The sequence below is a fragment of the Balaenoptera physalus genome (assembly GCF_965194825.1).
Source record: "Balaenoptera physalus genome assembly, chromosome: 10".
NCBI lineage: Eukaryota > Metazoa > Chordata > Mammalia > Artiodactyla > Balaenopteridae > Balaenoptera > Balaenoptera physalus.
Genome location: NC_138889.1, coordinates 114,137,021 through 114,163,950, shown reverse-complemented (window position 1 = coordinate 114,163,950; position 26,930 = coordinate 114,137,021). Strand labels below are relative to the sequence as shown.

General features: G+C 55.5%; 3 protein-coding genes and 1 long non-coding RNA gene across 4 annotated transcripts; 2 read left to right on the top strand and 2 right to left on the bottom strand.

Annotated features, from left to right (window-relative positions):
• Positions 1–1,663: 1,663 nt before the first annotated feature.
• On the top strand, positions 1,664–18,032 carry LOC309668240. The gene is made up of 4 exons (XR_014268142.1): positions 1,664–1,678; positions 2,690–5,170; positions 11,900–17,889; positions 18,018–18,032. It is a non-coding gene; the product is annotated as an uncharacterized lncRNA (long non-coding RNA).
• Positions 3,241–7,063, bottom strand: LOC309668239 (interferon-induced transmembrane protein 3-like). The gene is made up of 2 exons (XM_082477800.1): positions 6,749–7,063; positions 3,241–6,132 (listed from the first exon to the last, which is right to left on the bottom strand). Exons 1-2 carry the CDS (start codon positions 6,932–6,934, stop codon positions 5,944–5,946), a joined length of 375 nt encoding a protein of 124 aa, XP_082333926.1. The 5' UTR covers positions 6,935–7,063; the 3' UTR covers positions 3,241–5,943.
• A 1,231-nt stretch (positions 18,033–19,263) lies between the features above and the next one.
• On the top strand, positions 19,264–20,584 carry LOC309668238 (interferon-induced transmembrane protein 3-like). The gene is made up of 2 exons (XM_082477799.1): positions 19,264–19,631; positions 20,240–20,584. The coding sequence occupies exons 1-2, from the start codon at positions 19,383–19,385 to the stop codon at positions 20,426–20,428; spliced, it is 438 nt and encodes a 145-aa protein (XP_082333925.1). The 5' UTR covers positions 19,264–19,382; the 3' UTR covers positions 20,429–20,584.
• Positions 20,585–23,402: 2,818 nt separating this feature from the next.
• LOC309668237 (interferon-induced transmembrane protein 3-like) lies at positions 23,403–24,641 on the bottom strand. Its single transcript, XM_082477798.1, has 2 exons — positions 24,292–24,641; positions 23,403–23,687 (listed from the first exon to the last, which is right to left on the bottom strand). Exons 1-2 carry the CDS (start codon positions 24,538–24,540, stop codon positions 23,496–23,498), a joined length of 441 nt encoding a protein of 146 aa, XP_082333924.1. The 5' UTR covers positions 24,541–24,641; the 3' UTR covers positions 23,403–23,495.
• Positions 24,642–26,930: the final 2,289 nt, after the last annotated feature.

Sequence of the window (26,930 nt, the reverse complement as noted above, 5' to 3'; positions counted from 1 at the left end):
TCTAATGGGCAGAACAGTTCTCTGTGCTTTCTGAGACGTTCTTCCCAGGTTATAAGCCTCAAATGTGGCTCAAATAAGACTTTCCATTTCTTTCTTAGTTTGACTGATTAATTTTTCATCGACACTAGAGTATCCTTTTAAGTATCTTGTCAGGTCTCAGCCAGGACAAGCAGTAAACATTTCTGGCAATATCAAACAACCCCATGGACCCAAGAGGCATCCTCAAAGAAGGTGTAAAGGTTACTACCTTCCCAAGATCCAGAGTCACTCTCAAAGACAGCCAAAAAAAAGAGCTGACAACCTGCATGTCCCAGGCAGGCAGAAAGCCAAGCCACCCTCCTAGGACACAGAATGAGACAAGCAAAAAGACAACAGCAGTCCTTGGGAGAGAAAGGATCCGTAATCCGTAGGTCTGGTTTGGAAAGGAAGGAGCACCATGAAATTTTGTTTTCCTCTCTCGACCGGGCAATAAAGACAAGACACAGGAGAGCCGACTCTGCCAAGAACCCTCACCTTTCTCTGGCTTCAGTCAGCTTTCCCAGGATCCCCCGTGCAGGCTCCAGTTCTGCATTAATTTTAATTTTAGGTTCCTTGGCTGTTTAAGGGAATAGTGTAGCAGTTTACCCGAGACCCCTCAGAGTCCCATCAGTTCTGGGAGGGGCCTAGATGGGGCCTCCTTTGGGGATAGATAGGAGGGCATTCGAGTTGATGTTGAAAAATCCCCTTTGAGGACAATCTCTTTTCCGTTGCCACAGTTCACTACAACTGACACCTCACTCCCTGGGCCCCTAGGTGTCTGGTCTTGGAGCTGTAGTAGCTGTAACGTTAATGCTTTGGTGGACTTTTGATTATGACCTGTGTCTTTAAATTTTCATTAGCTTTTTGCAAATAATTTTTTAAGGAAGGTATTTTGGAATTTTGAAGGCTTTTGGAAGCTTCCACATACCAATAAAAACCGGTATCCCATTTGCTCTCTTTGATTTGGGAAACTGTGCTTTCAAGTACACCTGTTAAATGATTTTATCTAATTGGAATAGTCCTCATAAATGCCCATTGTAATTCTAGGCTGTTTTAGTAAGACATGTCCCATTTTTGTGATATCTACGGCTTCTGGGACAACAGTTCTTAGATATACAATAAACGGTTGTGCCGGCAGGTGGCAAGTTCCTTTCTTCTAGCTAAGCCTTAGGTTCTCTCTGAGCCAAACTAAAACCTCAAAGGGATGTGCCTCCACGATGCAGATTGTGTGTGGTTCACGGTGCACCTCGCTGCTCGGAAATTTTCTTGAGGTTGGTGGGTGACCTGGAGTCAATATAACCCGTTTCACGATCAACATATCCTAACATGGGAGTCCTTGGGTTAGGAGACAAGTGGTCTAACAGCCCTTAAATGCTCCACCTGCACTACCAATTTTTGCGCCTTTTTTTTTAACTTGCAAATTTCGCATTCGCAGTTAGCCTTTGCTTAGGATTTTACTCGCCCTAGGACCTGCACCGGACCCAGTCCAGCTTAAATTGGACCTAGTTCATTTCCAAACCCTGTTCAGTTTTTCAATCAGACCCAGTCCGACTCCAGCTGGTAAACGCCAACAGTTCCTAACGTGGGGTCCGGGGACTCGTCGAGGATTCTACCAGCAGAACTTCACACACGAGGACTGCAGCCTGGGGGCCCCACGCGGGTGGGTGTTGGAAGCCATCCAGACACTGCAACACCATGACAAGGTCATGGGCGCTCCAGTGCGGAACTGCAAGGCGGAACCGCACGTGGAAGGTGGACCACACTCCTCATAGAAGCAATACTTATAATTTCTATATATATAAATTTAAGTGTGGCAGGATTTGCCCCAAGGAAAAATCTTAGATTTCCTGACTTCCCCTTTGAGTACTGTTTGGCAAGGCCCGGTGCCTAAAGAGGGACATTGGGAAACAGTGACTAAATCTGGACATAGGGAAATGTTTCTTTGGAAAACATCATCCTCGCTAGAGATATGGCCATATGAGGGTGTTTATGATGGTAATAATAATTTGTGGTTCAATATTAATGGTAGTTTAATGATATTTGATCAATTAACTGGTGAACAGATATGTTCTAGATTAGGGACAAATAGAAATGATTTGGAAAGTTATTCTTTAATAGATTATTGGGATCCTAATATTGTTTGTTGCTATATTAAATTGCCTTTGAGTAGCAATATTCAAAATAGAAATTGTAAAATATATTTTAGATATTTTTATGGCATTATAAAAAAGGAATGTCCATGTAGGAAAAGCTATGTGGGGGCTAAGGATATATAGAATATAAGGATATATTTAGACTTAGGTGTTAAGGTTGGTTAACCACCAAGAATAATTCTTAGAACATGTGCTGTACGTAATGGTAACCTTGGAATTTATCTTATGGGAAAATCTAGAAACTAAAAGGTATGGTTTACGTAATCTTTTAAGGAAATCTTTGTGGGTTCAAAATGATTCATTCTTTCGACTCAAAGCAATAATATTACAATGTATGTCAATGATTTATGTAATTATACTGTAATCTATACATGAGTATATGAAATAAAGAAAGCACGAGATGGTGCTATTTTTACTTGGCTGAGTCCACGAGTCTCAGTCTCCTTCCTGTTGTTCATCGCCGACGCTGTCCATCCTTTCGGGGTGTCCTGGATCCTGTTGGAGCTAGACTCCGACAGGTGGGAAACCGGGCACTGCACTTACAGTTCCCACGAGGACGTAGACGCAGATTCAAGGGAACTGCGCCCTGGTCCTGGGCCTCCTTCTGACGATCGTCTGCATCATTATTTTCGCCACTGGCTCCCTGATGATTTTTCAAGCAGTTTCCCAGCTCATAAAGGACTATGGCGGCTACTAGTAGCTGCCGGCAGCCTGAGGCAGTCACCCCTCTTCACTGCAGTTTATACACGCGTCTGTCCACAGTTGAATAAAATAAAGCATTTGTATGTGAGGGTGCTGTGTTTTGACCTGGGGAGGAGGCCCCGTTGAGAGTCCCAGCCTGCCCTTGAGACTGAGCCCACCGCCCCCTGTCCCATCTGCTCTGCTGCTCTGAGGGGGACCTGACAAGTCCTCAGGCCTTGCCTGTTTTTGGCCTCGAGCTGGGGCAGCAGCAATTGGACAGGGGTTTGGGGTGGTGGCTTCCTCTGGGGAAGGGTCATGCTGGGTCCAGAACACCCTTGGCCCTGTTGACAAAATACAAAACAAAACAAACAAACAAAAACGCTCGGAAGCCCGCAAATAAGAAAAGAGTTTATTTGGAGTTTTAGGATTTGCAATCGGAGAAGTGCAGATTCCAGTAGCAGGTCAAACGTGCTGCGAGGAAAGTACAAGTGCTGGGGGGTTCTAAACACAACAAAGACATTCCAGAGAAGTTACAGGGGTTGTTTTACAAAGCGGGATCAGTGCTAGCAGGCATTGGGTCACATGTCGGCAGCTGATTGGCTGCTAAACTGAGGTTTCCAGGGAGTAAAGACAACAGGTTCCAGGTGGTCCCAGGGCGGCCAGGACGTGTGCAAATTCCAGGTCCGCAGTGGCTCCCCTGCTCCCTTTCAGACCCTTTGACATGTGCCTCCGCTTTGCTGTTCGTAGGACCCCGTCAGCTCAGGAAGGCTACAAGAGTGCACGGGCCACCGCTGCACAGACAGCCCCCAGGAGGAGAAGAAACCCCTGCCCTGCCCTGGAAATCAGCCCCCATCCCTGGTTCTGTCAGGCCTCCAGATGTGTGGGCACTTGGGGTGCCCCAGGGCAGACCCTGCCCACAACCAGCTGGGCAGGTGCGGTGTGAGGTGGGGTGGCCCTAGCCTCCCCTTCGTCCCCTGACACCCGACCCCAGCTGTGGATCCCCTCCTGACCCGCACCCACGCCCCTTTATCTGTCCCCAGCTGCAGTCCCCTGGCTCCAGGAGATGGCCGAGGGGCTGGGGTCCCAGGGTGGCCATGAGGGAGCCCCTCTCCCCTGGGGTCTGTCACACGTGAGCAGGGAGGGGACAGCCCCAAGGAAGTCCTGGAGGAGGGGAGGCTGGCCGACCTACCCCTCTGCATTGGGAAGGACTGACTCCAAGGTGAGGAGGGGCCAGCAGCCAGTAAAGCCCTGGAGTCAGGCAGGGGGCACTGCCCAGCGACTCAGACCCCTGCTGGGTGGGCTGGGCACGTGGAAGCTTCCCGGACCAGCAGCGCTCAGGAAGGGGGCCAGGGGCGAGGCCAGGAGAGATGTTCGTCCCCACCAGGAGCACATCTGTCCTACTCTGCCCTCACTCCCTCAGGACCAAACCCGGGCAGGGCATCTTCAGGAATCCTAACGTCAGACTTCCTCCAGGCCAGACTCCAGGCAAAGCGATAACAGAGACTTCTCTGCTGAGGGCTACTGGGAGAAAGGACCACAAACGCCTCTCACCCTTGCCGCCGGCCCACCTGTGCGGCCCTGCCCAGGGCTCTAACGTCCCAGTTCTGTGTCTTCCCACTGTGTCCTCCCAGCTCTGGTCCCCCCGGTCTTTGTCCTCCCAGATCACACCCTCCCAGGTCTGTGTCCTCCCAGCTCTGCATCCTCTCAGCTCCCTGGACGCTCTCCGCCCAGCCCAGGTCACCCACCCCAACCAGCACCGCCCACCCACAGGTGACCCAGGACACCGTGGCCGCCCACACCGGAACCAGAGCTGGGTGGCCCCGAGGACTAGGCTGCTCATGGCCCAGCAGTCCACGCCCGGCACCGTCGAAGGACCCTCAGCTCCCCTGCTTGATGCCTCGGGCCTCCTGTGGATTTTCGGAAGCTCCAGACCACGGGATCTTGGCTGCCTGCACCAGCTGGTCTCCCACCTAGCAGGACCCTCACCCCGAATCCGTGAAGAGTGACGGGGTTACACTCAGTGCCACCACCCTTCGTGCCCGCTGTCCGCCCGACAGGGGAACGTGGGACGCGCCTAGTCGGCCAGCCGGGGTCGGGGGTGTGGGGGGTTGGGGTCACGCATCTGTCCCCCCGCCCCCTGCCTGGGAGAGTGTCCTTCCTGGACTCAGAGAGGCGGGTCCGCCAGCCTCCCCTCCTCCGGGACCCAGCGTCCCTGGGGCCGAGCCTGCCGAGCTCACATGTGGGACCCAAGAGAGAGCGGGCGACCTCGTCTGAGTCACCGTCCTCCAGGGAGGACCCCAGCCTACATAGCCCCCGAGGTAGGGCCTCGTGAGGGTTTGGCGTCTATAGTCCTAGGTGCCAGGACGGAAGGAAATCCACCGTGAAGAGTGCTGTGAAATTCAATGAGAGCCGAACAGGACTGGACCTCAGCCCAGTGAGGGAGCCCAGAAGAGCCTGGATCCCCGAGGGGCCTGTGGGGAAGGGGTCACTGCCCCAGCACCAGCCTCGGGCTGCCTGGACTCCTCCAGCCTCTCCTGGGTGACGCACAGCACACCTGGGATACCGTGCAGGGCGCGGTGGGTCAGCCGGCGGGGTGCGTCCCCCGCGCCCTCTCCCTCTGGGGCTCAGAGACAGAAATACCTGCCTGCCTGGGGTGTCTCTCCCTGCGTTGGGCTGAGGCGGGTCCCCACCTCCGCGTGTGCAGCCCAGGCTCGGGTCCCCAGTGTCTGTGAGACGCTGCCACCCAGCAGGGCGGCCACGTTTGCGTGGGAGGGAGTGGTCTTTCGTCTGGGGGTTTCTGTCGACCGGGGCGGGGTCACCAGCTCTGCTCTGGGCTTCTGCTGTCAGCCCACAGCGGAGCGCTCTGTGCTTCCCCGAGGCCACCGGGGACTCACAGCAGTGTCCCCTCCCAGGGGACATCACAGCACCTTCACAGATGAGTGCACTTTATTGAATTCAGCTGTCGACAGCTCTGTCTCCATAAACTGCTGTATAAAGGGGTGGGGGGTGGGGGGTGGGGGCGGGCCCAGAGCCCCAGGTGCAGGGCCGGCCGTGGACGGTGGAGGAACTGGGTTGCCTCCGTGTCCAGCGGCTAGTAGCCTCCATTATTCGCCATCTGTAAACCCATCTGGTAGGCTTTCAGGTAAACAAACACCAGAAGAATGATCAATCCAATAGTCAGAAAGATGCCCAGGACCAGGGCCCAGATGTTCAGGCACTTGGCGGTGGAGGCATAGCTCTGGGCCCCAACGACATCGCCCACCATCTTCCGGTCCCTAGACTGGGGGAGAAGAGACGGTGAGGGGGACCTGGAGCCGGGCCAGGTGACAGCCATGTGCTGTGACTCAGGCCCTCCCCTGCTGCTCCCCCAAGGCCCATTCACCCAGATGGGGACCCACCCCTGTCCGTTCCCTGGAGCCCAAGCAGGACAGTGCCCGGTGGGCCCCCCTCCCCTTCTGGGGCCTCGATCTGCTTCCTCACAGACTCTCAGCCTCTCCAGGAGGCCCCAGGGCTCACCCTCCCTCTGCTCTGGCCCCTTTGCTGGCCACTCACCCCACCAGGGGTCAGTGTCCTTTCAGTACCTTTTTCTTTTCTGGACCAGACTCGAGGTCTGAATCCTAAGTGTGAAGGATGTAGCTTCTCTCACAAGGCTGGGAAGGAGAACTTCCTGGGGTGGTGGAGACATAGCCCCCATCCCCATGTGCGCCACTGCAGCTTTGCCGTGAACTCTCATTGGAAATGATCCCCCAAGCCACACACACACACACACACACACACACACACACACACAGAACAATACACACAAGGGCTCTCCACACCCCACGTGCCGGCCAGGCAGGGGGGCTTCTCCAGGCTCACACACACTTCCCTGGAGAACACCCCAGGCGCCCACCCACCTTCACGGAGTAGGCGAATGCCACGAATCCCAGGCAGCACGAGTTCATGAAGATCGTGTTGAACAGGGACCAGACGATGTGGTCGGGCACGGAGGTCTCCCTGGGGATGTTGATCACCGTGGTGGTCATGGGGGCCTGGCTCTGGGGAGCCCCCAGCACGGCCACCTCATGCTCCTCCTTGATCATCTCTGGTGCTGGGGGAGCCAAGTGCTGATGGCAGAGGACAAGGATTGACAAGTATGTTTCCTGAGGCAGAGACGGAGCAGCTGTGGGCCAGATGCAGCGACACACTCAGGGGCCCTCCCTTTCTCAGTAGTTTCGATTTCTCTGTTTCGTTTTCCTGGCCTTTTGAGAATTGGAGGTGGGCTGGTCCAAGGAAGTGGGACAAAATTCTGCCAGTCAAGTTACACCAAGGTGGGTGGGTGGGAAGAAGGCTGAGGGCCTGGAGGGGGCTTCAGGCCCTGTCTCGGCCACCCCACCTCCCTACTTAGGGGTGTGGTCGGGCCCCGGGACCCTTCCCCAGCCTGGGGGTCTCAGGCCCAAGCCTGCTGCAGCCCCGCTGTCCCCACGCGGGGCCCCTCCCAGACCCTCACTCAGCCTCCACACCCCAGCCCCCAGAGCGAGCCCTGGCCCACAGCCCACCCCTCAGTGCACCGCCCTCCCCTCGGAAAGGCACTGGCCTTCCTGGCCCGGAGTCCCTGCTCCAGGCTGGTTTGGGTCCTTCCTGGTTGCAGGTCCGCACCCGGCAGCCTGGGTGGCCTGCCCCAAAGGAGCCTCCCATGGTCTCCCAAGGGCTCCCGGGAGCGGGGACACCGGGCCCCGCGTGACCTGAGGAGGCAGCTGTGGTGGGAGACCCCGGGGTCCAGGGCGTCTGGCGGCAGCTGGGAGCCCAGGGCCTGCATATTTGCGAAGCCCCGTCGTTCCTCCCTCCCTCCCGCCCCCCTTCTCACAGGACTTGAGGTGCTCCGGGGTGCAGCTGGGGTGCTGGCAGGGCGGCTCCTGGGCTGTGGGGCCGGTGCCCGCTTGTCAGGGGCAGGGGCAGCTCAGCCCCGTGGCCAGGACTCCACTCCCTTCAGGCCACGGGGCAGGATGTCCTCCTGGTCGCCTGGGTCCTCACCTGCGAGCCGGAGGCCGTGGGAGCTGATGGCCAGGCCTGTCCTGTCCTGTTAGGAGCAAGGCCTTCTCCCTGGTGGGGCCTGTTGGGTCAAGGCTCCCAGACCAGCCTCCACGTGCCCCCAGTGGCCCCAACACCCGGCAGTCTGGTCTCTAGCCCTGGGCCTCCTCCAGTTTCCAGGTTCTGGCCAATTCTGCCCCCACCCTGGGCCCCTCAGAGGGGCAGCTGCTGCACCTGCCGCCTCTGGGTTCCCCTTGAACAGGTGCCCTGTGTGCCCCAGTCCTCCTGTTCAACCCTCCCTGTAGCGATAGCTCATGCAGTCTGCTTTCCTGCTGGGCCCACACTGAGCCGGCAGCCTGTCCAGACGGCAGGGGCCGACGCGCGCACGCGGGCCATCAGAGGGCTGCCCTGGCTCCTGGTTTGGGGTGAGGTCGGCGCGAGCGGGACGCACGACCCACAGGCCCGAGTGGACTGCTGCCCGCTCCAGGACCTGATGAGCCCGCCGCCCTCGCCGGCATCGGGGCTGATGCTCCCCCCGCGGGCATTCCCACCATAGCAGGTGCCCCTGTTCCTGGCAAGCGAGGGGCAGTAGCTCAGCCTCGGGCAGCCTTTCATCAGGTGGCGGATCAAGTAGACAAAAATGACCTCCAGTGCAGAGGTAACAGTGACATGTAGGGAAATAATTGCCAGGTGATGTGTTTCGGGTAATGACGACTTTGTTTCGGTATACTCTAATTATTTATGTCATATGATTTAATTTGTTAATCACCTGAAATTTGCAGAACACAAACGTTGTCATTTTACCCACTGGAAGTGTACAAGTCAGCGGCTTTCAGTACATTCTTGGGGAGATGCTGCAACCACCACCCCTACCCAGTTCCGACAACCCCCACTCTTAGGGGAAGGTCGGCTTCCCTAATCCTGCCCACTGAGTGTCTTCAACCACCAGTCTGCTTTCTCTCTGCATGGATTTCCCTGTTCTGGGTATTTCATATAAATTATGTGCCTTTTGTTTCTGTCTTATTTCACCGAGCATAATGTTTTGAAGGTTCATCCACGTTGTAGCTTGTGTCAGAACTACAGTCCTTTTTACGGCTGATTAATGTGGTACTGTGAGAGTATACCATATTTTGTTTATCTCTTCATCAGTTTATGGACATTGGGCGATTTCCAGTTTTTTGGCAATCATGAATAATGCTTAGAAACATTTGTGTGCAAGTTTTTGTGTAAACACACATTTTTAGTTCTCTGCGATATGCAGCTAGGTGTGGAACTACTGGCTCGTATCATAATTCAATGTTCACCTTTTAGGGCCCCCAGACTGGTTTCCATAGCAGGTTTGCATCACTCCATATTCCTGCCAGCTTTGAAGGAGAGTTTTAACCCCTCCTTATCCTCGCGCACAGTTGTTTTCACCTTGAAAACCATTGTACCTATTCCCTTGGTTGTGTTTTATGTGCATTTCCTTGATCACGGTTGACGCTGAGCGCCTCTTGTGTGCACTGGCCAGTCACGTGTCTTTGGAGAATGTCTGCTCAAACCCTTTACCCATTGACTCATTGGCCTGTTGGTCTTGCTGTTGTTGAATTAATATAGTTCTTTATATTCTGAATACTAGTCCCTTGTCAGATATATGAATTGCAAAATTCTCTCCTGTTCTTTAGGTTATCTTTTCACCGTCTTGAGAGTTTCCTTTGAGGCACAAACATTTCTAATTTGGCAAAACTGCAATTTATGTGTGTGGGGTGTTGTTGTTGTTGCTCTTGCTTGTATTGTATTTAAGAAAACATTGCCTGATCCAAGGTCACAAAGATTTACACCTGTTATTTCCTTCTAACAGTTTTGTAGTTTCAGCTTCTATATTAGGTCCTACTGTCCTAATATAGTCGGTCCTACCGACTCAGGTTCTTGAACGCTTTAATCAATAGAAATTGACGAGAGGCCAGGTGAGGAATCCAGGCAAGGTGTTCTTGGGACTTGTGCTACAGCAGGAGGGAGCGAAAACAAGCAACAGGTGCCCTTGTTCGCTCCCGAGGGGGGCGAGCTGGTCCCTTAAACGGTGTGAGGATGGGGACAGCTCGGTGGGTTGGGCTGGAGGGATGGCTTAGGTAGTCTGCCCGCCCCCTTGGTGGTGCTGTGTGCAGGGATCATGCACAGGGCGCTGCTTTTGCGGTGGCAGTTGGGTTTTCGCCGTTTTTGTATCTTGTTGTCCATAATTTGCCCCAACTGCTCACGCACACAGTTACTTTTAGTCCCCTATCATCTCTTTGTATCTGTTGCTCTAGGAGGGCTTCGTCCAGGTGTAAGCCCTGCAGCAAAGGGTCCCAGGTCCCTGCCTGTCGTTTTGAGTTAATTTTTGTATAATCTGTAAGGTAAGGGTCCAACTTCTTCCCTTTCCACGTGGACATCCAGTTGTCTCTGCACCATTTGTGAAAGGTCTTGGCACCCTTGTTGTGTCACTTGACCACTGAGGCACAGGTTTATTACTGGACTCTAGCTTCCGTTCCATGGTCCACGTGTCTGCCTCATGCCAGGAACACAATGCCTTGATGACGGTAGCTTTGTTGTAAGTTTTGAAATCAGGACGCGTGAGCCCCTAACTTTGTTATTCTTTTTCAAGATTGTTTTGGCCCGATGATTCCATATGGATTTTAGGATCAGCCTGTCCATTTCTGGAAAAAAACAAAAATAAAACAAACAAAAAAAAACTGTGGGAGTTTTGATAGTGATTGTATTGAAACTGAAGGTCAGTTTGTGAAGTATTGCCTAAGAGTTCAGGTCTGTGAGCACAGATGTCTTTTCATTTATTTAGGTTTCTTTAATTCCTTTCAGCAATGCTTGTAGTTTTCGGCATACAAGTCTTGCACCTGCTTGGTTAAACTTCTTACTAAGTATTTTTCAAATACTATTATCCTTTTTTGAAATTTTATTTTTATTTATTTATTTTTGGTTGTGTTGGGTCTTCGTTGCTGTGTGTGGGTTTTCTCTAGTTGCGGCGAGCGGGGGCTACTCTTCATTGCGGTACACGGGCTTCTCATTGCGGTGGCTTCTCTTGTTGCGGAGCACGGGCTCTAGGCGCGCGGGCTCAGTAGCTGTGGCTCACGGGCTTAGTTCCTTCGCAGCATGTGGGATCTTCCCCGACCAGGGATCGAACCCTAAAGTACTATTATAAACGTAATTGTTTTCTTAATTATATTATTGGGTTGATCATTGCTAGTGATTATTGTATGTTGATTTTGTCACCTGAAACTTTGGTAATCTCTTTAATAGTTTTTGTGTGTGTGTGGTTTCCATAAGATTTTATAAACACAAAGTCATGTCATCTGCATATAGAGACATTTCCAAGGCACTTCCTTTCCAGTCTGGTCCCACCACCCCCCCTTTCATTTTCTGTCTCATTGCCTTCATTAGAACCTTCAGCATGATGCTGGATTCAAGCAGACAGCTTCATCTTGTTCCTGATCTCAGGGGGAAGCTTTCGGTCTTTCACCTTTAAGTATGATGTGAGCGGTCCCTTTTCCATAGACGTCCTTTATCAGGCTGAGGAAGTGTTTTTTTTTGAATGCTTTTATGATGAAATGTTGTTGGCTTTTTGTCAGATGGTTTGTCTGCAGCAATTGTGATAATCACATGATGTTTTTTCTTCATTCTACTAATACCGTGTATTAATTACTTTGACTTAATTAATTGACTTTTATTCTTAAACTAGGCTTGCATTTCTGGGATAAATCACTCTTGGTCATGAAATCCAGCAGGACCCTGCAGGGCCCTCCCAGGTACAAAGGCTCCTCCATGTCCCCTGTTTCTTGTTTGTAAAAAAAAGAAAGGCTTTAGTCTCCTAGGGCCCCCAGCCCCCCGAGTCACAAAAGCCTGGTTCAAGAATTAATGATTGAAAAGATGTTAATATGTAGTGACAAAAATAGCAGTTGGGCCGGGAGAACTGGTAATTTAAACAGTGAATCAGCCGTATATCAGTCACAGTATCTTTAGTTCCACCTGAAGGACATAGATAACAGTGTCTGATGCACATTGCTTAGTTGTTTTGCAGATACAAAAACTGCCACCAGAGGGAAAAAGCTGACTGAATGATGACCAGACTGTAGGCATGACGTAAGCTGCTGCATCTGGCACAATTCGAAAAACTGGCCTCGGGAAAATGGGAGCAAACCGACCCTGGAGCTGAAGATTAACTTCACTTAAAATAATCAAGACGATGCTGACCAGGCCACCGCACGACCAGTTTCAGGACGCCTGTCGGAGCCAACTCTGCTGAGCAGCACAGAGCCCCCACCTGCACGCCCTGGAGCTTAACTTTAAAACCCTTGCCCCTGATCAGCAGCTCGGAGATGGTTTGGGGAGACACTAGTCTGACATCTCGCCAGGTTGCTGGCTTCCTGAATAAAGCATCTTTTTTTTCCCACCAACACTTGTCTCTTGAACGTTGACTTCCGAATGATGAGTAGCCCAACCTGAGTTCGGTTTTGGCCCCAGCCGGTAACAGTCATGGTGTATAACGTGCTGCTGGATTCAGTTTGCTAGAATGTACTGAGGATTCTTCATCTATATTCATACGGGATAGTCGTCCGTGCTTTTCTTTGCTGGTAGTGTCTCTGTCTGACTCTGGTGTCTGGATGATGCTGACCTCACAGAATGAGTTAAGAAGTGCTCCCTCCTCTTCAGACTTTCGGGAGCATTTGAGAAAGATTACCGGCTGCTGTCTGCAAGGCTGCCGCCGAGCTTGGACGTGAGGGATGGAACCAAGGTATTTAAAGTGCCGCAAAGCTCTGTACTGAAATTCCACTATTTTCTTCTTGACTAAGCACCCCTCTGATTTCTGCAAGCTTTTTACTACTTTCCAGAGTCTGAAAATGTTGCTTCTGATAATTTTTGCAAGTTTTTTCCCTGCTCTTGTGGAGGGATGGGCTTCTGGAATTCCCTACCCCACCATTTTCTGTGTAGTTCCTCACAACTAGAACAGAAATTCCTGGTACTCGAAAGGCCAACCCTCGCACATTGATAGGAGGCGGCTGCAGCTCTGGAATGTTCTACATCATGGTAAGTGTGTGAGCTACATGGGTGCATCCAGCTTTCAAAACTGAACAGCTAAAATTTGCATGTATCAGTGAAGATAAATGCCAGCTAAGAAGTGTAAAAACAATAAAATGAGGGTAAAGAATGACAAAATGACAAAAGAATGACAGACGACAAAATGGCAGAGTGTTGTTAACTGTGTGAGGGCACATGGAGGCCTGGCCCAAGTCCAGCTCTCAGTGGGGCCCCTGGGCAATGGGTGCCTGGCCCCGCCCAGCAGGCATTGCCTGCCCGGGGGTGGAACGGGGATGGAAGGGAGTGGTGCTCGGCATGTCCTCACACGGGGTCAGTGGCTTCTGCCTAAGAGCCACGGTCGTGGGGTTGGCTGGTGGGGACTCTGGAATTGCTCCCCAGCGCCCAGCCCAGCAGGGAGGAAAATCAAAACCGATATCCCATCCTGGGAGAGCCACCTCAAAGCCTAAAGGGTGCAGGGGTGCCACCCCCACCAAACCTCCATTTCGTTCACCTGTCTGGCCCCAGACCCAGAGGGACCTGGCGGGAACTCTGGGCTGCGGCAGACCAAGCCGTGGGAAGTCCAAGTGCAGCTGCTGTGCCAGACGTACGTCAGCGGGGCCCGGGGCTGGGGGGTGCGGAGAGTGATCTGGGGAAGGCGGTCTTTCCTATCTTGTGTTTAAAGATGGACACGGCCACTCGGTGACCTCATGGCAGAACTGCCCACCATAAGAGGGTTGTGTCAGACCCACCAAGACAGAGGTTTGGGTGGAGCCAGCAGCAATGCATTCCGGCATGGACGTGGAACGTTCCAGGTCAAACAGTGCTTCCCAAGGCCCGCCCCTCTGCTCCCAGCTGGGGCTGCAGGGGGAGCACAGAGGTCTTAACAGGTTGGTCTCCAAACAAGATGCTCCTTCTGCGGCGGACGCCCTGCCACGGGCTGCGCTGGAGGCAGCTCCCACCAACCTGCAGGAGCTGATTCCGAGGGTCAAGGAATGCTTGTGCCAGTTGTGAAACACAGCTGTCGCTAAGATTAAACCATGCAGGTAAAATGGCAGAGTAGGGAACTCTGAAAGTCTACCCCCCGCGAAGTCAATGAATAAACCACCATAAGCTGTCAGAATCAACTTAAAAATTTATTGTGGTAAAGTATCCATGACATAAAATGTACAACTGTAACCTTATTAGGGCACGCAATGAAGTGTTTTTACCTATCAGCTAACTTTCCAAAATGTGGGTGAGCCTGGGAAGACAGGTAACGGCAGGCCAGCAGGAACTCACTGCTGGACTCGCCTCGTGTGTCCACACCCAGATGGCTCTGCTCCCCACTCATCAGCCAGCGCCCAGGGGAGCTGGGACACCTGGGGCTGCTCCCTGCTCCCTAACACCAGCCTGAGGTCTCCCCCTCCACCCGGGACCAAGAGGGCGCTCGGCCACCGGCCCTGGGAGCCCAAGAGAGAAGCGTGAGTTCATTCGATTAAACGTCAGCTCAGCAGAGGCAGAGGACGAGGGGCTGCCAGGGCCAGCTTCATAACAAGGCCCACACGGATCAGGAAATACCCCCAAGTTTGGCCGTCTGAGTCGCCTTCCACGCCTGTGAAAACGTAGGCAGGACGCCCTGAACTCGACCTGAGCGGGGGAGTGTCAGGAAGCGACAGAAGCCAAACGCCCCCTTCTTCCAGGCACGGCTGTTCAGTCCCTCGTGGGCTCCTTCAAACTGGGTTCAGATCCCATCGGGAGGATGGCTGAAGCACCGCCATCCCTTCAAGGTTGGATTAGTTCCAGTGCTGGCCCTCGTCTCCCTCACCTCTGATCTGGGCCAGTGTGCACCAGAACCAGAGCACAGGCCCCTTCGGCACAGAATTCAGCCCGACCTGACGTGCTGGTGTGGACCCCCATCCCCTGAGCGCTGCCCCTGGTTCTCTGTCACGGGCCTCGGAGACCAGGCGGGGATGAGAGCAGAGGTTGCCATGGCGTCTGGGTCTCTCCCACGCTGTCCCTTGGGCCTTTCCGGCGGGTGAGGGAGCCCTCTCGGTCCTGTCTGAGGCTTGAAGGACCCCCAGCCTGTCCTGCCCCAGCCCCAGTCAGGGCCAAGTCTGGCCCGAGCTGCTCCCTGAACTCCGCCTCTCCTCGTACGTTGCCCCACGGGCCTCTGCTGCTTTCCTACCTGGAGGCATGGCAGAAATTCTTCTCGTCGTGTGGTTTTCTGTGGACTTAGGATCAGTTGATCTGTGCACCAGTCAGTGGTGACAGACGGGAAAAAGGAAAAAACTGCTCTAACCAATCCATACATTGAAGTCTAAAAAGTCACATTACAGAACTCTTTGTCTTTAGAAGACTGTTATCTGCACCCCGCACAATTTTATTTTTGAATGATTCCCCACCACACTTCCATGATAAAAACTTGTGTCTACATGAGGGACAGAGTGGTCTTGAGAGGGTGGTCTTGGCCCCATCAAGTAGACCAGGAGGCTCCCCAGGTAGGAGGCCCATGATGTCGGCAGAGAGCCTCCTCGGAAAGCAGGGGGTTTGTCTGGCAGGACCCCCGTGGGTGCTCAGGCCCACCCAGCGGCCCGAGGACACACCTGCAGGAACACGCCGGCCAGAGGCAGATGAACCTGGGAGCCTGACCCTCACCGCGCACACTGTGGTCCCAGACTGGCCTGGTCCCCGACAGGAGTGTGGCGCCAAGAATGGACCTGCTCTGCGGAAAGAAGACTCCACAGGGTCTACATGGCGAGGTGGCATTCACGCAGCAATTTCCAGACGCCGAGATGGCAGGGCCCTGGGGCAACAGGCGAGAGTCCCCGGGAGCTGGGGTGGGCTGGTGAGCGATGGCCGCAGCCACAGCCCGCGCCTGGCCGTGGCTCCCCCTGACTCTGGGCCTGACTGGGGGACATTTTTGGGCCAATGGAAAATCAACATCAACAAATGCGAAGCTAGCAGTGTCTTGAAATGTGTTTGCACGCTGCGCGCTGGCTGCAGGAAGAAGCTCCAGCCCTGGGGTGAAGCCCAGACGCGGACCCACCGCCCTGAGCCGGGAGTAAGGCCCCGTGTCCCGGCCCAGTGCTGCCCAGGTGTCTGTAGGGGAAATTATTGCACCACAGCAAGCTAAAACCACGGTTAAAAATGGAGGATAAAATGCAGCAGTAGATTAAAACGTGAAAAGGGAGAACACAGGGCTTCCCTGGTGGCGCAGCGGTTAAGAATCCGCCCGCCAATGCGGGGGACACGGGTTCGAGCCCTGGTCCGGGAAGATCCCACATGCTGCGGAGCAACTAAGCCCGTGCGCCACAGCTACTGAGACTGCGCTCTAGAGCCCGCGAGCCACAACTACTGAAGCCCGCGCGCCTAGAGCCCATGCTCCGCAACAAGAGAGGCCACCACAATGAGAAGCCCGCACATGGCAAGGAAGAGTAGCTCCCGATCACCACAACTACAGAAAGCCTGTGAGCAGCAATGAAGACCCAACACAGAGAAATCCAGAGAACAAGGAGGGGGATCTTGCTTTTATGGGCAAAAGGGGGAGCTGGGCGGGGCTGTGATAACCAGAGCCCATTGGAGGAGCTGGGGGTCCGGAGTAAGGAGGCTTCCCGTGGGCTGGGCCGCTGCAGTCTCTGATTGGCTGGGCTGCCGTGGGAGGAGAGAAGTTTCCTTCCTCCTGCCGGATGGTCAGTAGAGATGCCTTCCTGTGGGGGGCGTGCAGGGGGACGTCTCTTCCTGTTTGGAGTAGTTGACATGTATTGAGGGCGTGAGAGCGTCCTCTGCAGGCCTGTCCTGACTCCAACTTTAGCTCAGTTTCCTTAATTAATTCCACACCCCATTCCTTGCTTCAATTTAACCCAACCCTGGGTTGGAAAAACAAGATATATACTGTAAGATACACTGAGGGGCAACCAATGTAAATCGGGCTTTTTATCAGCTTTTTGACACACCCGTACCTTGAGTTAGTCTTGATTGAATGGTGCCAACGCCTTTATACCGACCCGTGGGTCTACAGGTGCTACAGCTCACGAGTGCACCCCAGCTGCTCCTTCACATGTGGACGTTTTGGCAGCAGTGTCTGTGCTTGGGCAAGTCTTTGATTTGACAGCTGGAGGGTAAAAGGGCAGTGTGCTCTCGCTGTATTTGCCATTCCATTTTCTCTACAGAACAGATCAAAAGCCTCTTGTTGGTCACCCCATCAAGCTTCCATAGCACCTTAATCAGAAACTTCTAGGAGGCACCCATGGCTCCAGGTTTGCCTCCATAGGGAGAGCTTTTTTCCCCCTGGGTCAATGAAAACATGATTAGAAGCCTGTGCCCAACACCTGGAGTTCTGGCTGCTTCCACAGCAAAATAGTACCAGCTGTGGGGGAGCAAAATCTGCCATCTCAAAATGTGTCTCTTCGGCATAAGGATTAATTTAGGCTGACTATTTGTAAAAAACAAACAAACAAAAAAAAAAAACAACAGAAGACTCAGGAAGTTTTTATTGTTACCCTTCATAACTGCCTAAGATAATTTAGATAAAAACTTGTTAGAGACCAGAGTCCACTCTGTGTCCCAAAGTTCCTGCTGGCCCAACAAACATTCATTTACCAAACATTTGCTTTTCTATCTTCAGGTCAACTGCCTTCCTCCCGTTTCAAGTCCCAAACCCCTACCTCAACATCTCCCCTTGTCTTTAGCTGAAGATGGTATTTAAGGCGAGGGTTTTGGCCTTTTTGGTGGTGATTCAGTTCTCCCGGGTCTCTCCACGTATACATGTTATTAAACTTTTGTGTGATTTTTCTCCTGTTAATGTCTCATGTCAGCTTAATTCTTAGACCAGCCAGAAGAACCTAAAAGAGTAGAGGGAAAGTTCTTCCCCCCAGCAGTCCCAGCCAATGTGACCCGTTGCAGCTCAGACCATGGGAACCATCACCACCCTATTGGCCACTTTTCTCCAGTGGACTTTTCCTTCAAAGCAGTCCCTCCGACAGGCCTCCATTTTCTCTGTGAGGTAACATTCCCCTCCTTGTTTCCCAAATATGCTTATAGTTTCCGCTGTAGCTTACTTGTCCTGAATTACAATTATCCGCTATTCCTAAATAAATCCATTTTGCTGGTAAAATAACCGGCTCTTTTCAGGCAGTCTGAAGGGAGTGGAGTCCTGGCCACGGGGCTGAGCTGCCCCTGCCCCTGACAAGCGGGCACCGGCCCCACAGCCCAGGAGCCGCCCTGCCAGCACCCCAGCTGCACCCCAAGTCCTGTGAGAAGGGGGGCGGGAGGGAGGGGGGAACGACGGGGCTTCGCAAATATGCAGGCCCTGGGCTCCCAGCTGCCGCCAGACGCCCTGGACCCCGGGGTCTCCCACCACAGCTGCCTCCTCAGGTCACGCGGGGCCCGGTGTCCCCGCTCCCGGGAGCCCTTGGGAGACCATGGGAGGCTCCTTTGGGGCAGGCCACCCAGGCTGCCGGGTGCTGACCTGCAACCAGGAAGGACCCAAACCAGCCTGGAGCAGGGACTCCGGGCCAGGAAGGCCAGTGCCTTTCCGAGGGGAGGGCGGTGCACTGAGGGGTGGGCTGTGGGCCAGGGCTCGCTCTGGGGGCTGGGGTGTGGAGGCTGAGTGAGGGTCTGGGAGGGGCCCCGCGTGGGGACAGCGGGGCTGCAGCAGGCTTGGGCCTGAGACCCCCAGGCTGGGGAAGGGTCCCGGGGCCCGACCACACCCCTAAGTAGGGAGGTGGGGTGGCCGAGACAGGGCCTGGCTCGGGTGTGAAGGGAAGCACAGTTCATTACTCCAAATGTGCCTCTTTGCCATATTGATTATTTTAAGCTGGTTATTTTTAAGCAGTAGGACACTGGGAGGAGCTCTGAAGCTGAGTAGAAGCCAGCCTTTTGAGAGACATTTACATGTACAAGGGAGACCTCCATGTAAGTGTGTCTCCTCTTGTACAGGGATGAGGGGGACGACCACATTTCTAGCAACTCTTGTGGATGGAGAAGCTCTGCAGGAAACCTTACCCTTACTTGTGTGCTTTTCCTTGTCACCTCCCAGAGGGGCCTCTCTTCCCCACCCCCAACACCTTCTGTCTTAGCTGGAGGTGGCATTTAAGGTGGTGGCTTCAGCATTTCGGGGAGTCACTCAGTTTTCCTGGGTCTCTCCCATGTACACAGGAGGTATGCGTGTTATTAAACTTTTATTTGTTTTTCTCCTGTTAAACTGTCTTTTTATTACAGTGGGGTCTCAACCAAGAACCTGGGAGGGTAGAAGGAAAGTCTTCTGCCCCTTCCAGCCTCTGGGACGGGAAGCTCCCTCCAAGCCCTCAGCCTTCCTCCCCCTCACGCTGGTGTAACCTGACACTCAGCGGTTCTCATCCCGCCTCCTAGGACCAGCCCATCCCCAATTCCCCAACTTCCAGGAAAAGGAAACTTCAGTGAAATCGAAACTACTGGGGAAAGGGAGGGCCCCTGAGAGAGTCCAGGCACCTGGACCACAGCTGCCTCATCCCCACCATGAGCCGCACATCCCAACCCTTCTTCAACGGTGCCCACAGCGGGGTCCTCCCAAGCTATGAGATGATGAAAGAGGAGCACGAGGTGGCCGTGCTGGGGGCTCCCCAGAGCCAGGCCCCCGTGACCACCACGGTGATCAACATCCGCAGCGAGACCTCGGTGCCCGACCACATCGTCTGGTCCCTGTTCAACACGATCTTCATGAACTGGTGCTGCCTGGGCTTCGTGGCATTCGCCTACTCCGTGAAGGTGGGTGGGCGCCTGGGGTGTTCTCCAGGGAAGTGTGTGTGAGCCTGGAGAGGCCCCCCTGCCTGGCCGGCACGTGGGGTGTGGAGAGCCCTTGTGTGTATTGTTCTGTGTGTGTGTGTGTGTGTGTGTGTGTGTGGCTTGGGGGATCATTCCCAATGAGAGTTCACGGCGAAGCTGCAGGGGCGCACATGGGGATGGGGGCTATGTCTCCACCACCCCAGGAAGTTCCCCTTCCCAGCCTTGTGAGAGAAGCTACATGCTTCACACTTCGGATTCAGACCTCGAGTCTGGTCCAGAAAAGACAAAGGTACTGAAAGGACACTGACCCCTGGTGGGGTGAGTGGCCAGCAAAGGGGCCAGAGCAGAGGGAGGGTGAGCCCTGGGGCCTCCTGGAGAGGCTGAGAGTCTGTGAGGAAGCAGATCGAGGCCCCAGAAGGGGAGGGGGGCCCACCGGGCACTGTCCTGCTTGGGCTCCAGGGAACGGGCAGGGGTGGGTCCCCATCTGGGTGAATGGGCCTTGGGGGAGCAGCAGGGGAGGGCCTGAGTCACAGCACATGGCTGTCACCTGGCCCGGCTCCAGGTCCCCCTCACCGTCTCTTCTCCCCCAGTCTAGGGACCGGAAGATGGTGGGTGACGTCATTGGGGCCCAGAGCTATGCCTCCACCTCCAAGTGCCTGAACATCTGGGCCCTGGTCCTGGGCATCTTTCTGACTATTGGATTGATCATTCTTCTGGTGTTTGTTTACCTGAAAGCCTACCAGATGGCTTTACAGATGGCGAATAATGGAGGCTACTAGCCGCTGGACACGGAGGCAACCCAGTTCCCCCACCGTCCACGGCCGGCCCTGCACCTGGGGCTGTGTACCCGCCCCCACCCCCCACCCCTTTATACAGCAGTTTATGGAGACAGAGCTGTCGACAGCTGAATTCAATAAAGTGCACTCATCTGTGAAGGTGCTGTGATGTCCCCGGGGAGGGGACACTGCTGTGAGTCCCCGGTGGCCTCGGGGAAGCACAGAGCGCTCCGCTGTGGGCTGACAGCAGAAGTCCAGAGCAGAGCTGGTGACCCTGCCCCGGTCGACAGAAACCCCCAGAGGAAAGACCACTCCCTCCCACGCAAACGTGGCCGCCCTGCTGGGTGGCAGCGTCTCACAGACACTGGGGACCCGAGCCTGGGCTGCACACGGGGAGGTGGGGACCCGCCTCAGCCCAACGCAGGGAGAGACACCCCAGGCAGGCAGGTATTTCTGTCTCTGAGCCCCAGAGGGAGGGGGCGCGGGGGACGCACCCCGCCGGCTGACCCACTGCGCCCTGCACGGTATCCCAGGTGTGCTGTGCGTCACCCAGGAGAGGCTGGAGGAGTCCAGGCAGCCCGAGGCTGGTGCTGGGGCAGTGACCCCTTCCCCACAGGCCCCTCGGGGATCCAGGCTCTTCTGGGCTCCCTCACTGGGCTGAGGTCCAGTCCTGTCCGGCTCTCATTGAATTTCACAGCACTCTTCACGGTGGATTTCCTTCTGTCCTGGCACCTAGGACTATAGACACCAAACCCTCACGAGGCCCTACCTCGGGGGCTATGTAGGCTGGGGTCCTCCCTGGAGGACGGTGACTCAGACGAGGTCGCCCGCTCTCTCTTGGGTCCCACATGTGAGCTCGGCAGGCTCGGCCCCAGGGACGCTGGGTCCCAGAGGAGGGGAGGCTGGCAGACCCGCCTCTCTGAGTCCAGGAAGGACACTCTCCCAGGCAGGGGGCGGGGGGACAGATGCGTGACCCCAACCCCCCACACCCCCGACCCCGGCTGGCCGACTAGGCGCGTCCCACGTTCCCCTGTCGGGCGGACAGCGGTCACGAAGGGTGGTGGCACTGAGTGTAACCCCGTCACTCTTCACGGATTCGGGGTGAGGGTCCTGCTAGGTGGGAGACCAGCTGGTGCAGGCAGCCAAGATCCCGTGGTCTGGAGCTTCCGAAAATCCACAGGAGGCCCGAGGCATCAGCAGGGGAGCTGAGGGTCCTTCGACGGTGCCGGGCGTGGACTGCTGGGCCATGAGCAGCCTAGTCCTCGGGGCCACCCAGCTCTGGTTCCGGTGTGGGCGGCCACAGTGTCCTGGGTCACCTGTGGGTGGGCGATGCTGGTTGGGGTGGGGGACCTGGGCTGGGCGGAGAGCGTCCAGGGAGCTGAGAGGATGCAGAGCTGGGAGGACACAGACCTGGGAGGGTGTGATCTGGGAGGACAAAGACCGGGGGGACCAGAGCTGGGAGGACACAGTGGGAAGACACAGAACTGGGACGTCAGAGCCCTGGGCAGGGCTGCACAGGTGGGCCGGCAGCAAGGGTGAGAGGCGTTTCTGGTCCTTTCTCCCAGTAGCCCTCAGCAGAGAAGTCTCTGTTATCGCTTTGCCTGGAGTCTGGCCTGGAGGAAGTCTGACGTTAGGATTCCTGAAGATGCCCTGCCCGGGTTTGGTCCTGAGGGAGTGAGGGCAGAGCAGGACAGATGTGCTCCTGGTGGGGACGAACATCTCTCCTGGCCTCGCCCCTGGCCCCCTTCCTGAGCGCTGCTGGTCCGGGAAGCTTCCACGTGCCCAGCCCACCCAGCAGGGGTCTGAGTCGCTGGGCAGCGCCCCCTGCCTGACTCCAGGGCTTTACTGGCTGCTGGCCCCTCCTCACCTTGGAGTCAGTCCTTCCCAATGCAGAGGGGTAGGTCAGCCAGCCTCCCCTCCTCCAGGACTTCCTTGGGGCTGTCCCCTCCCTGCTCACGTGTGACAGACCCCAGGGGAGAGGGGCTCCCTCATGGCCACCCTGGGACCCCAGCCCCTCGGCCATCTCCTGGAGCCAGGGGACTGCAGCTGGGGACAGATAAAGGGGCGTGGGTGCGGGTCAGGAGGGGATCCACAGCTGGGGTCGGGTGTCAGGGGACGAAGGGGAGGCTAGGGCCACCCCACCTCACACCGCACCTGCCCAGCTGGTTGTGGGCAGGGTCTGCCCTGGGGCACCCCAAGTGCCCACACATCTGGAGGCCTGACAGAACCAGGGATGGGGGCTGATTTCCAGGGCAGGGCAGGGGTTTCTCCTCCTCCTGGGGGCTGTCTGTGCAGCGGTGGCCCGTGCACTCTTGTAGCCTTCCTGAGCTGACGGGGTCCTACGAACAGCAAAGCGGAGGCACATGTCAAAGGGTCTGAAAGGGAGCAGGGGAACCACTGCGGACCTGGAATTTGCACACGTCCTGGCCGCCCTGGGACCACCTGGAACCTGTTGTCTTTACTCCCTGGAAACCTCAGTTTAGCAGCCAATCAGCTGCCGACATGTGACCCAATGCCTGCTAGCACTGATCCCGCTTTGTAAAACAACCCCTGTAACTTCTCTGGAATGTCTTTGTTGTGTTTAGAACCCCCCAGCACTTGTACTTTCCTCGCAGCACGTTTGACCTGCTACTGGAATCTGCACTTCTCCGATTGCAAATCCTAAAACTCCAAATAAACTATTTTCTTATTTGCCGGCTTCCGAGCGTTTTTGTTTGTTTGTTTTGTTTTGTATTTTGTCAACAGGGCCAAGGGTGTTCTGGACCCAGCATGACCCTTCCCCAGAGGAAGCCACCACCCCAAACCCCTGTCCAGTTGCTGCTGCCCCAGCTTGAGGCCAAAAACAGGCAAGGCCTGAGGACTTGTCAGGTCCCCCTCAGAGCAGCAGAGCAGATGGGACAGGGGGCGGTGGGCTCAGTCTCAAGGGCAGGCTGGGACTCTCAACGGGGCCTCCTCCCCAGGTCAAAACACAGCACCCTCACATACAAATGCTTTATTTTATTCAACTGTGGACAGACGCGTGTATAAACTGCAGTGAAGAGGGGTGACTGCCTCAGGCTGCCGGCAGCTACTAGTAGCCGCCATTGTCCTTTATGAGCTGGGAAACTGCTTGAAAAATCATCAGGGAGCCAGTGGCGAAAATAATGATGAAGACGATCGTCAGAAGGAGGCCCAGGACCAGGGCCCAGATGTTCAGGCACTTGGCGGTGGAGGCATAGCTCTGGGCCCCAATGACATCGCCCACCATCTTCCGGTCCCTAGACTGGGGGAGAAGAGACGGTGAGGGGGACCTGGAGCCGGGCCAGGTGACAGCCATGTGCTGTGACTCAGGCCCTCCCCTGCTGCTCCCCCAAGGCCCATTCACCCAGATGGGGACCCACCCCTGCCCGTTCCCTGGAGCCCAAGCAGGACAGTGCCCGGTGGGCCCCCCTCCCCTTCTGGGGCCTCGATCTGCTTCCTCACAGACTCTCAGCCTCTCCAGGAGGCCCCAGGGCTCACCCTCCCTCTGCTCTGGCCCCTTTGCTGGCCACTCACCCCACCAGGGGTCAGTGTCCTTTCAGTACCTTTGTCTTTTCTGGACCAGACTCGAGGTCTGAATCCGAAGGGTGAAGGATGTAGCTTCTCTCACAAGGCTGGGAAGGGGAACTTCCTGGGGTGGTGGAGACATAGCCCCCATCCCCATGTGCGCCCCTGCAGCTTCGCCGTGAACTCTCATTGGGAATGATCCCCCAAGCCACACACACACACACACACACACACAGAACAATACACACAAGGGCTCTCCACACCCCACGTGCCAGCCAGGCAGGGGGGCCTCTCCAGGCTCACACACACTTCCTTGGAGAACACCCCAGGCGCCCACCCACCTTCACGGAGTAGACGAATGCCACGAAGCCCAGGCAGCACCAGTTCATGAAGATCGTGTTGAACAGGGACCAGACGATGTGGTCGGGCACCGAGGTCTCGCTGCGGATGTTGATCACCGTGGTGGTCACGGGGGCCTGGCTCTGGGGAGCCCCCAGCACGGCCACCTCTTGCTCCTCCTTGAGCATCTCATAGCTTGGGAGGACCCCGCTGTGGGCACCGTTGAAGAAGGGTTGGGATGTGCGGCTCATGGTGGGGATGAGGCAGCTGTGGTCCAGGTGCCTGGACTCTCTCAGGGGCCCTCCCTTTCCCCAGTAGTTTCGATTTCACTGAAGTTTCCTTTTCCTGGAAGCTGGGGATTTGGGGATGGGCTGGTCCTAGGAGACGGGATGAGAACCACTGAGTGTCAGGTTACACCGGCGTGAGGGGGAGGAAGGCTGAGCGCTTGGAGGGAGCTTCCCGTCCCAGAGTCTGGAAGGGGCAGAAGACTTTCCTTCTACCCTCCCAGGTTCTTGGTTGAGACCCCACTGTAATAAAAAGACAGTTTAACAGGAGAAAAACAAATAAAAGTTTAATAACACGTATACCTCCTGTGTACATGGGAGAGACCCAGGAAAACTGAGTGACTCCCCGAAATGCTGAAGCCACCACCTGAAATGCCACCTCCAGCTAAGACAGAAGGTGTTGGGGGTGGGGAAGAGAGGCCCCTCTGGGAGGTGACAAGGAAAAGCACACAAGTAAGGGTAAGGTTTCCTGCAGAGCTTCTCCATCCACAAGAGTTGCTAGAAATGTGGTCGTCCCCCTCATCCCTGTACAAGAGGAGACACCCTTACACAGAGGTTTCCCTTGTACATGTAAATGTCTCTCAAAAGGCTGACTTCTACTCAGCTTCAGAGCTCCTCCCAGTGTCCTACTGCTTAAAAATAACCAGCTTAAAATAATCAATATGGCAAAGAGGCACATTTGGAGTAATGAACTGTGCTTCCCTTCACACCCGAGCCAGGCCCTGTCTCGGCCACCCCACCTCCCTACTTAGGGGTGTGGTCGGGCCCCGGGACCCTTCCCCAGCCTGGGGGTCTCAGGCCCAAGCCTGCTGCAGCCCCGCTGTCCCCACGCGGGGCCCCTCCCAGACCCTCACTCAGCCTCCACACCCCAGCCCCCAGAGCGAGCCCTGGCCCACAGCCCACCCCTCAGTGCACCGCCCTCCCCTCGGAAAGGCACTGGCCTTCCTGGCCCCGAGTCCCTGCTCCAGGCTGGTTTGGGTCCTTCCTGGTTGCAGGTCAGCACCCGGCAGCCTGGGTGGCCTGCCCCAAAGGAGCCTCCCATGGTCTCCCAAGGGCTCCCGGGAGCGGGGACACTGGGCCCCGCGTTACCTGAGGAGGCAGCTGTGGTGGGAGACCCCGGGGTCCAGGGTGTCTGGCGGCAGCTGGGAGCCCAGGGCCTGCATATTTGCGAAGCCCCGTCGTTCCTTCCTCCCTCCTGCCACCCCCCATTTGACGTTCTGACCAAGGAGCTTAAGGGGCAGCATGGAGGGGCCTCGGGAAGGGGCAATGCCTCCACTGCCCAGAGCCTTCCTGAATTACACGCTTTCCTCTTACTGACTCTGTCCACCCCCACGGCAAGATGGTGCCCTCGGAGCAGAGAGCGGTGTGCGTCTTGCGGTGAGGCCGGTGCGGTGACTCAGGGGCAATGGCCGCTGTGCTGCTTCCCGGTCACAAGGAAGTAACGCGCATAGTAGGCCTGGCCCCTGACCCGCCTCTCCCGCAGCCCCCTCCATGCCGACGTCCATCGGGCTCCCTCCAGCCCCTCCTGCTCTGCCGTCCCCCACCCAGGGCAGGGTGGCTGCCTTTTCTCCGGGAGCTTCCGCGTCCCCTGTGCCCTCCTCCTTGTCAGGCTGGGGGAATGAACTGGGTGCCCCCCTCCTGCTGCCCCACCTGGGGGGCCTCCCCGCCAGCTGCCACTCCTCCAACAGCCTCCAGGGTGGCTCTGCTCCATAGCGGCCACCAGATCCGGGGACATGGCGAGTTCCAGCGGAGAAAAGCTGTGTGCATAAGTCTCATATCAGACTTTGAAAGCTTGTTGAGAAAAAAAGAATTTTTGTTAAGATATAAAATATTTCATCAATAATACCTTTCATGGGGCTTCCCCGGTGGCACAGTGGTTAAGAATCCGCCTGCCAATGCAGGGGACACGGGTTCAAGCCCTGGTCCGGGAAGATCCCACATGCCGAGGAGCAACTAAGCCCGTGCGCCACAGCTACTGAGCCTGCGCTCTAGAGCCCGCGAGCCACAACTACTGGGCCCACGAGCCACAACTACTGAAGCCTGTGCGTCTAGTCCACAACAAGAGAAGCCACCGCAATGAGAAGCCCGCGCACCGCACCGAAGAGTAGCCCCCGCTCGCTGTAACTAGAGAAAGCCTGCGTGCAGCAACGAAGACCCAACGCAGCCAAAAATAAATAAATTTATTTATTTATTTATTTATTTTTAAATAATACCTTTCATTAATTATATGTTGTTATAATATTTTCTATATATCGGTTCAAAGAAAATAGATCCTTAAAATAAATCTCACGTGTTTTTTTTCTTTCTTAACGTGGCTACTGGAATATTTTAAATTGGGTTTGCAGCTCACACTCTAC

Coding starts and splice junctions, on each gene's coding strand:
- LOC309668239 (XM_082477800.1), bottom strand. CDS start 6,934: ATGATCAAGGAGGAGCATGAGGTGGCCGTGCTGGGGGCTCCCCAGAGC. Junction 6,133..6,748: donor CATTCGCCTACTCCGTGAAG/GTGGGTGGGCGC, acceptor CTTCTCCCCCAG/TCTAGGGACCGGAAGATGGT.
- LOC309668238 (XM_082477799.1), top strand. CDS start 19,383: ATGAGCCGCACATCCCAACCCTTCTTCAACGGTGCCCACAGCGGGGTC. Junction 19,632..20,239: donor CATTCGCCTACTCCGTGAAG/GTGGGTGGGCGC, acceptor CTTCTCCCCCAG/TCTAGGGACCGGAAGATGGT.
- LOC309668237 (XM_082477798.1), bottom strand. CDS start 24,540: ATGAGCCGCACATCCCAACCCTTCTTCAACGGTGCCCACAGCGGGGTC. Junction 23,688..24,291: donor CATTCGTCTACTCCGTGAAG/GTGGGTGGGCGC, acceptor CTTCTCCCCCAG/TCTAGGGACCGGAAGATGGT.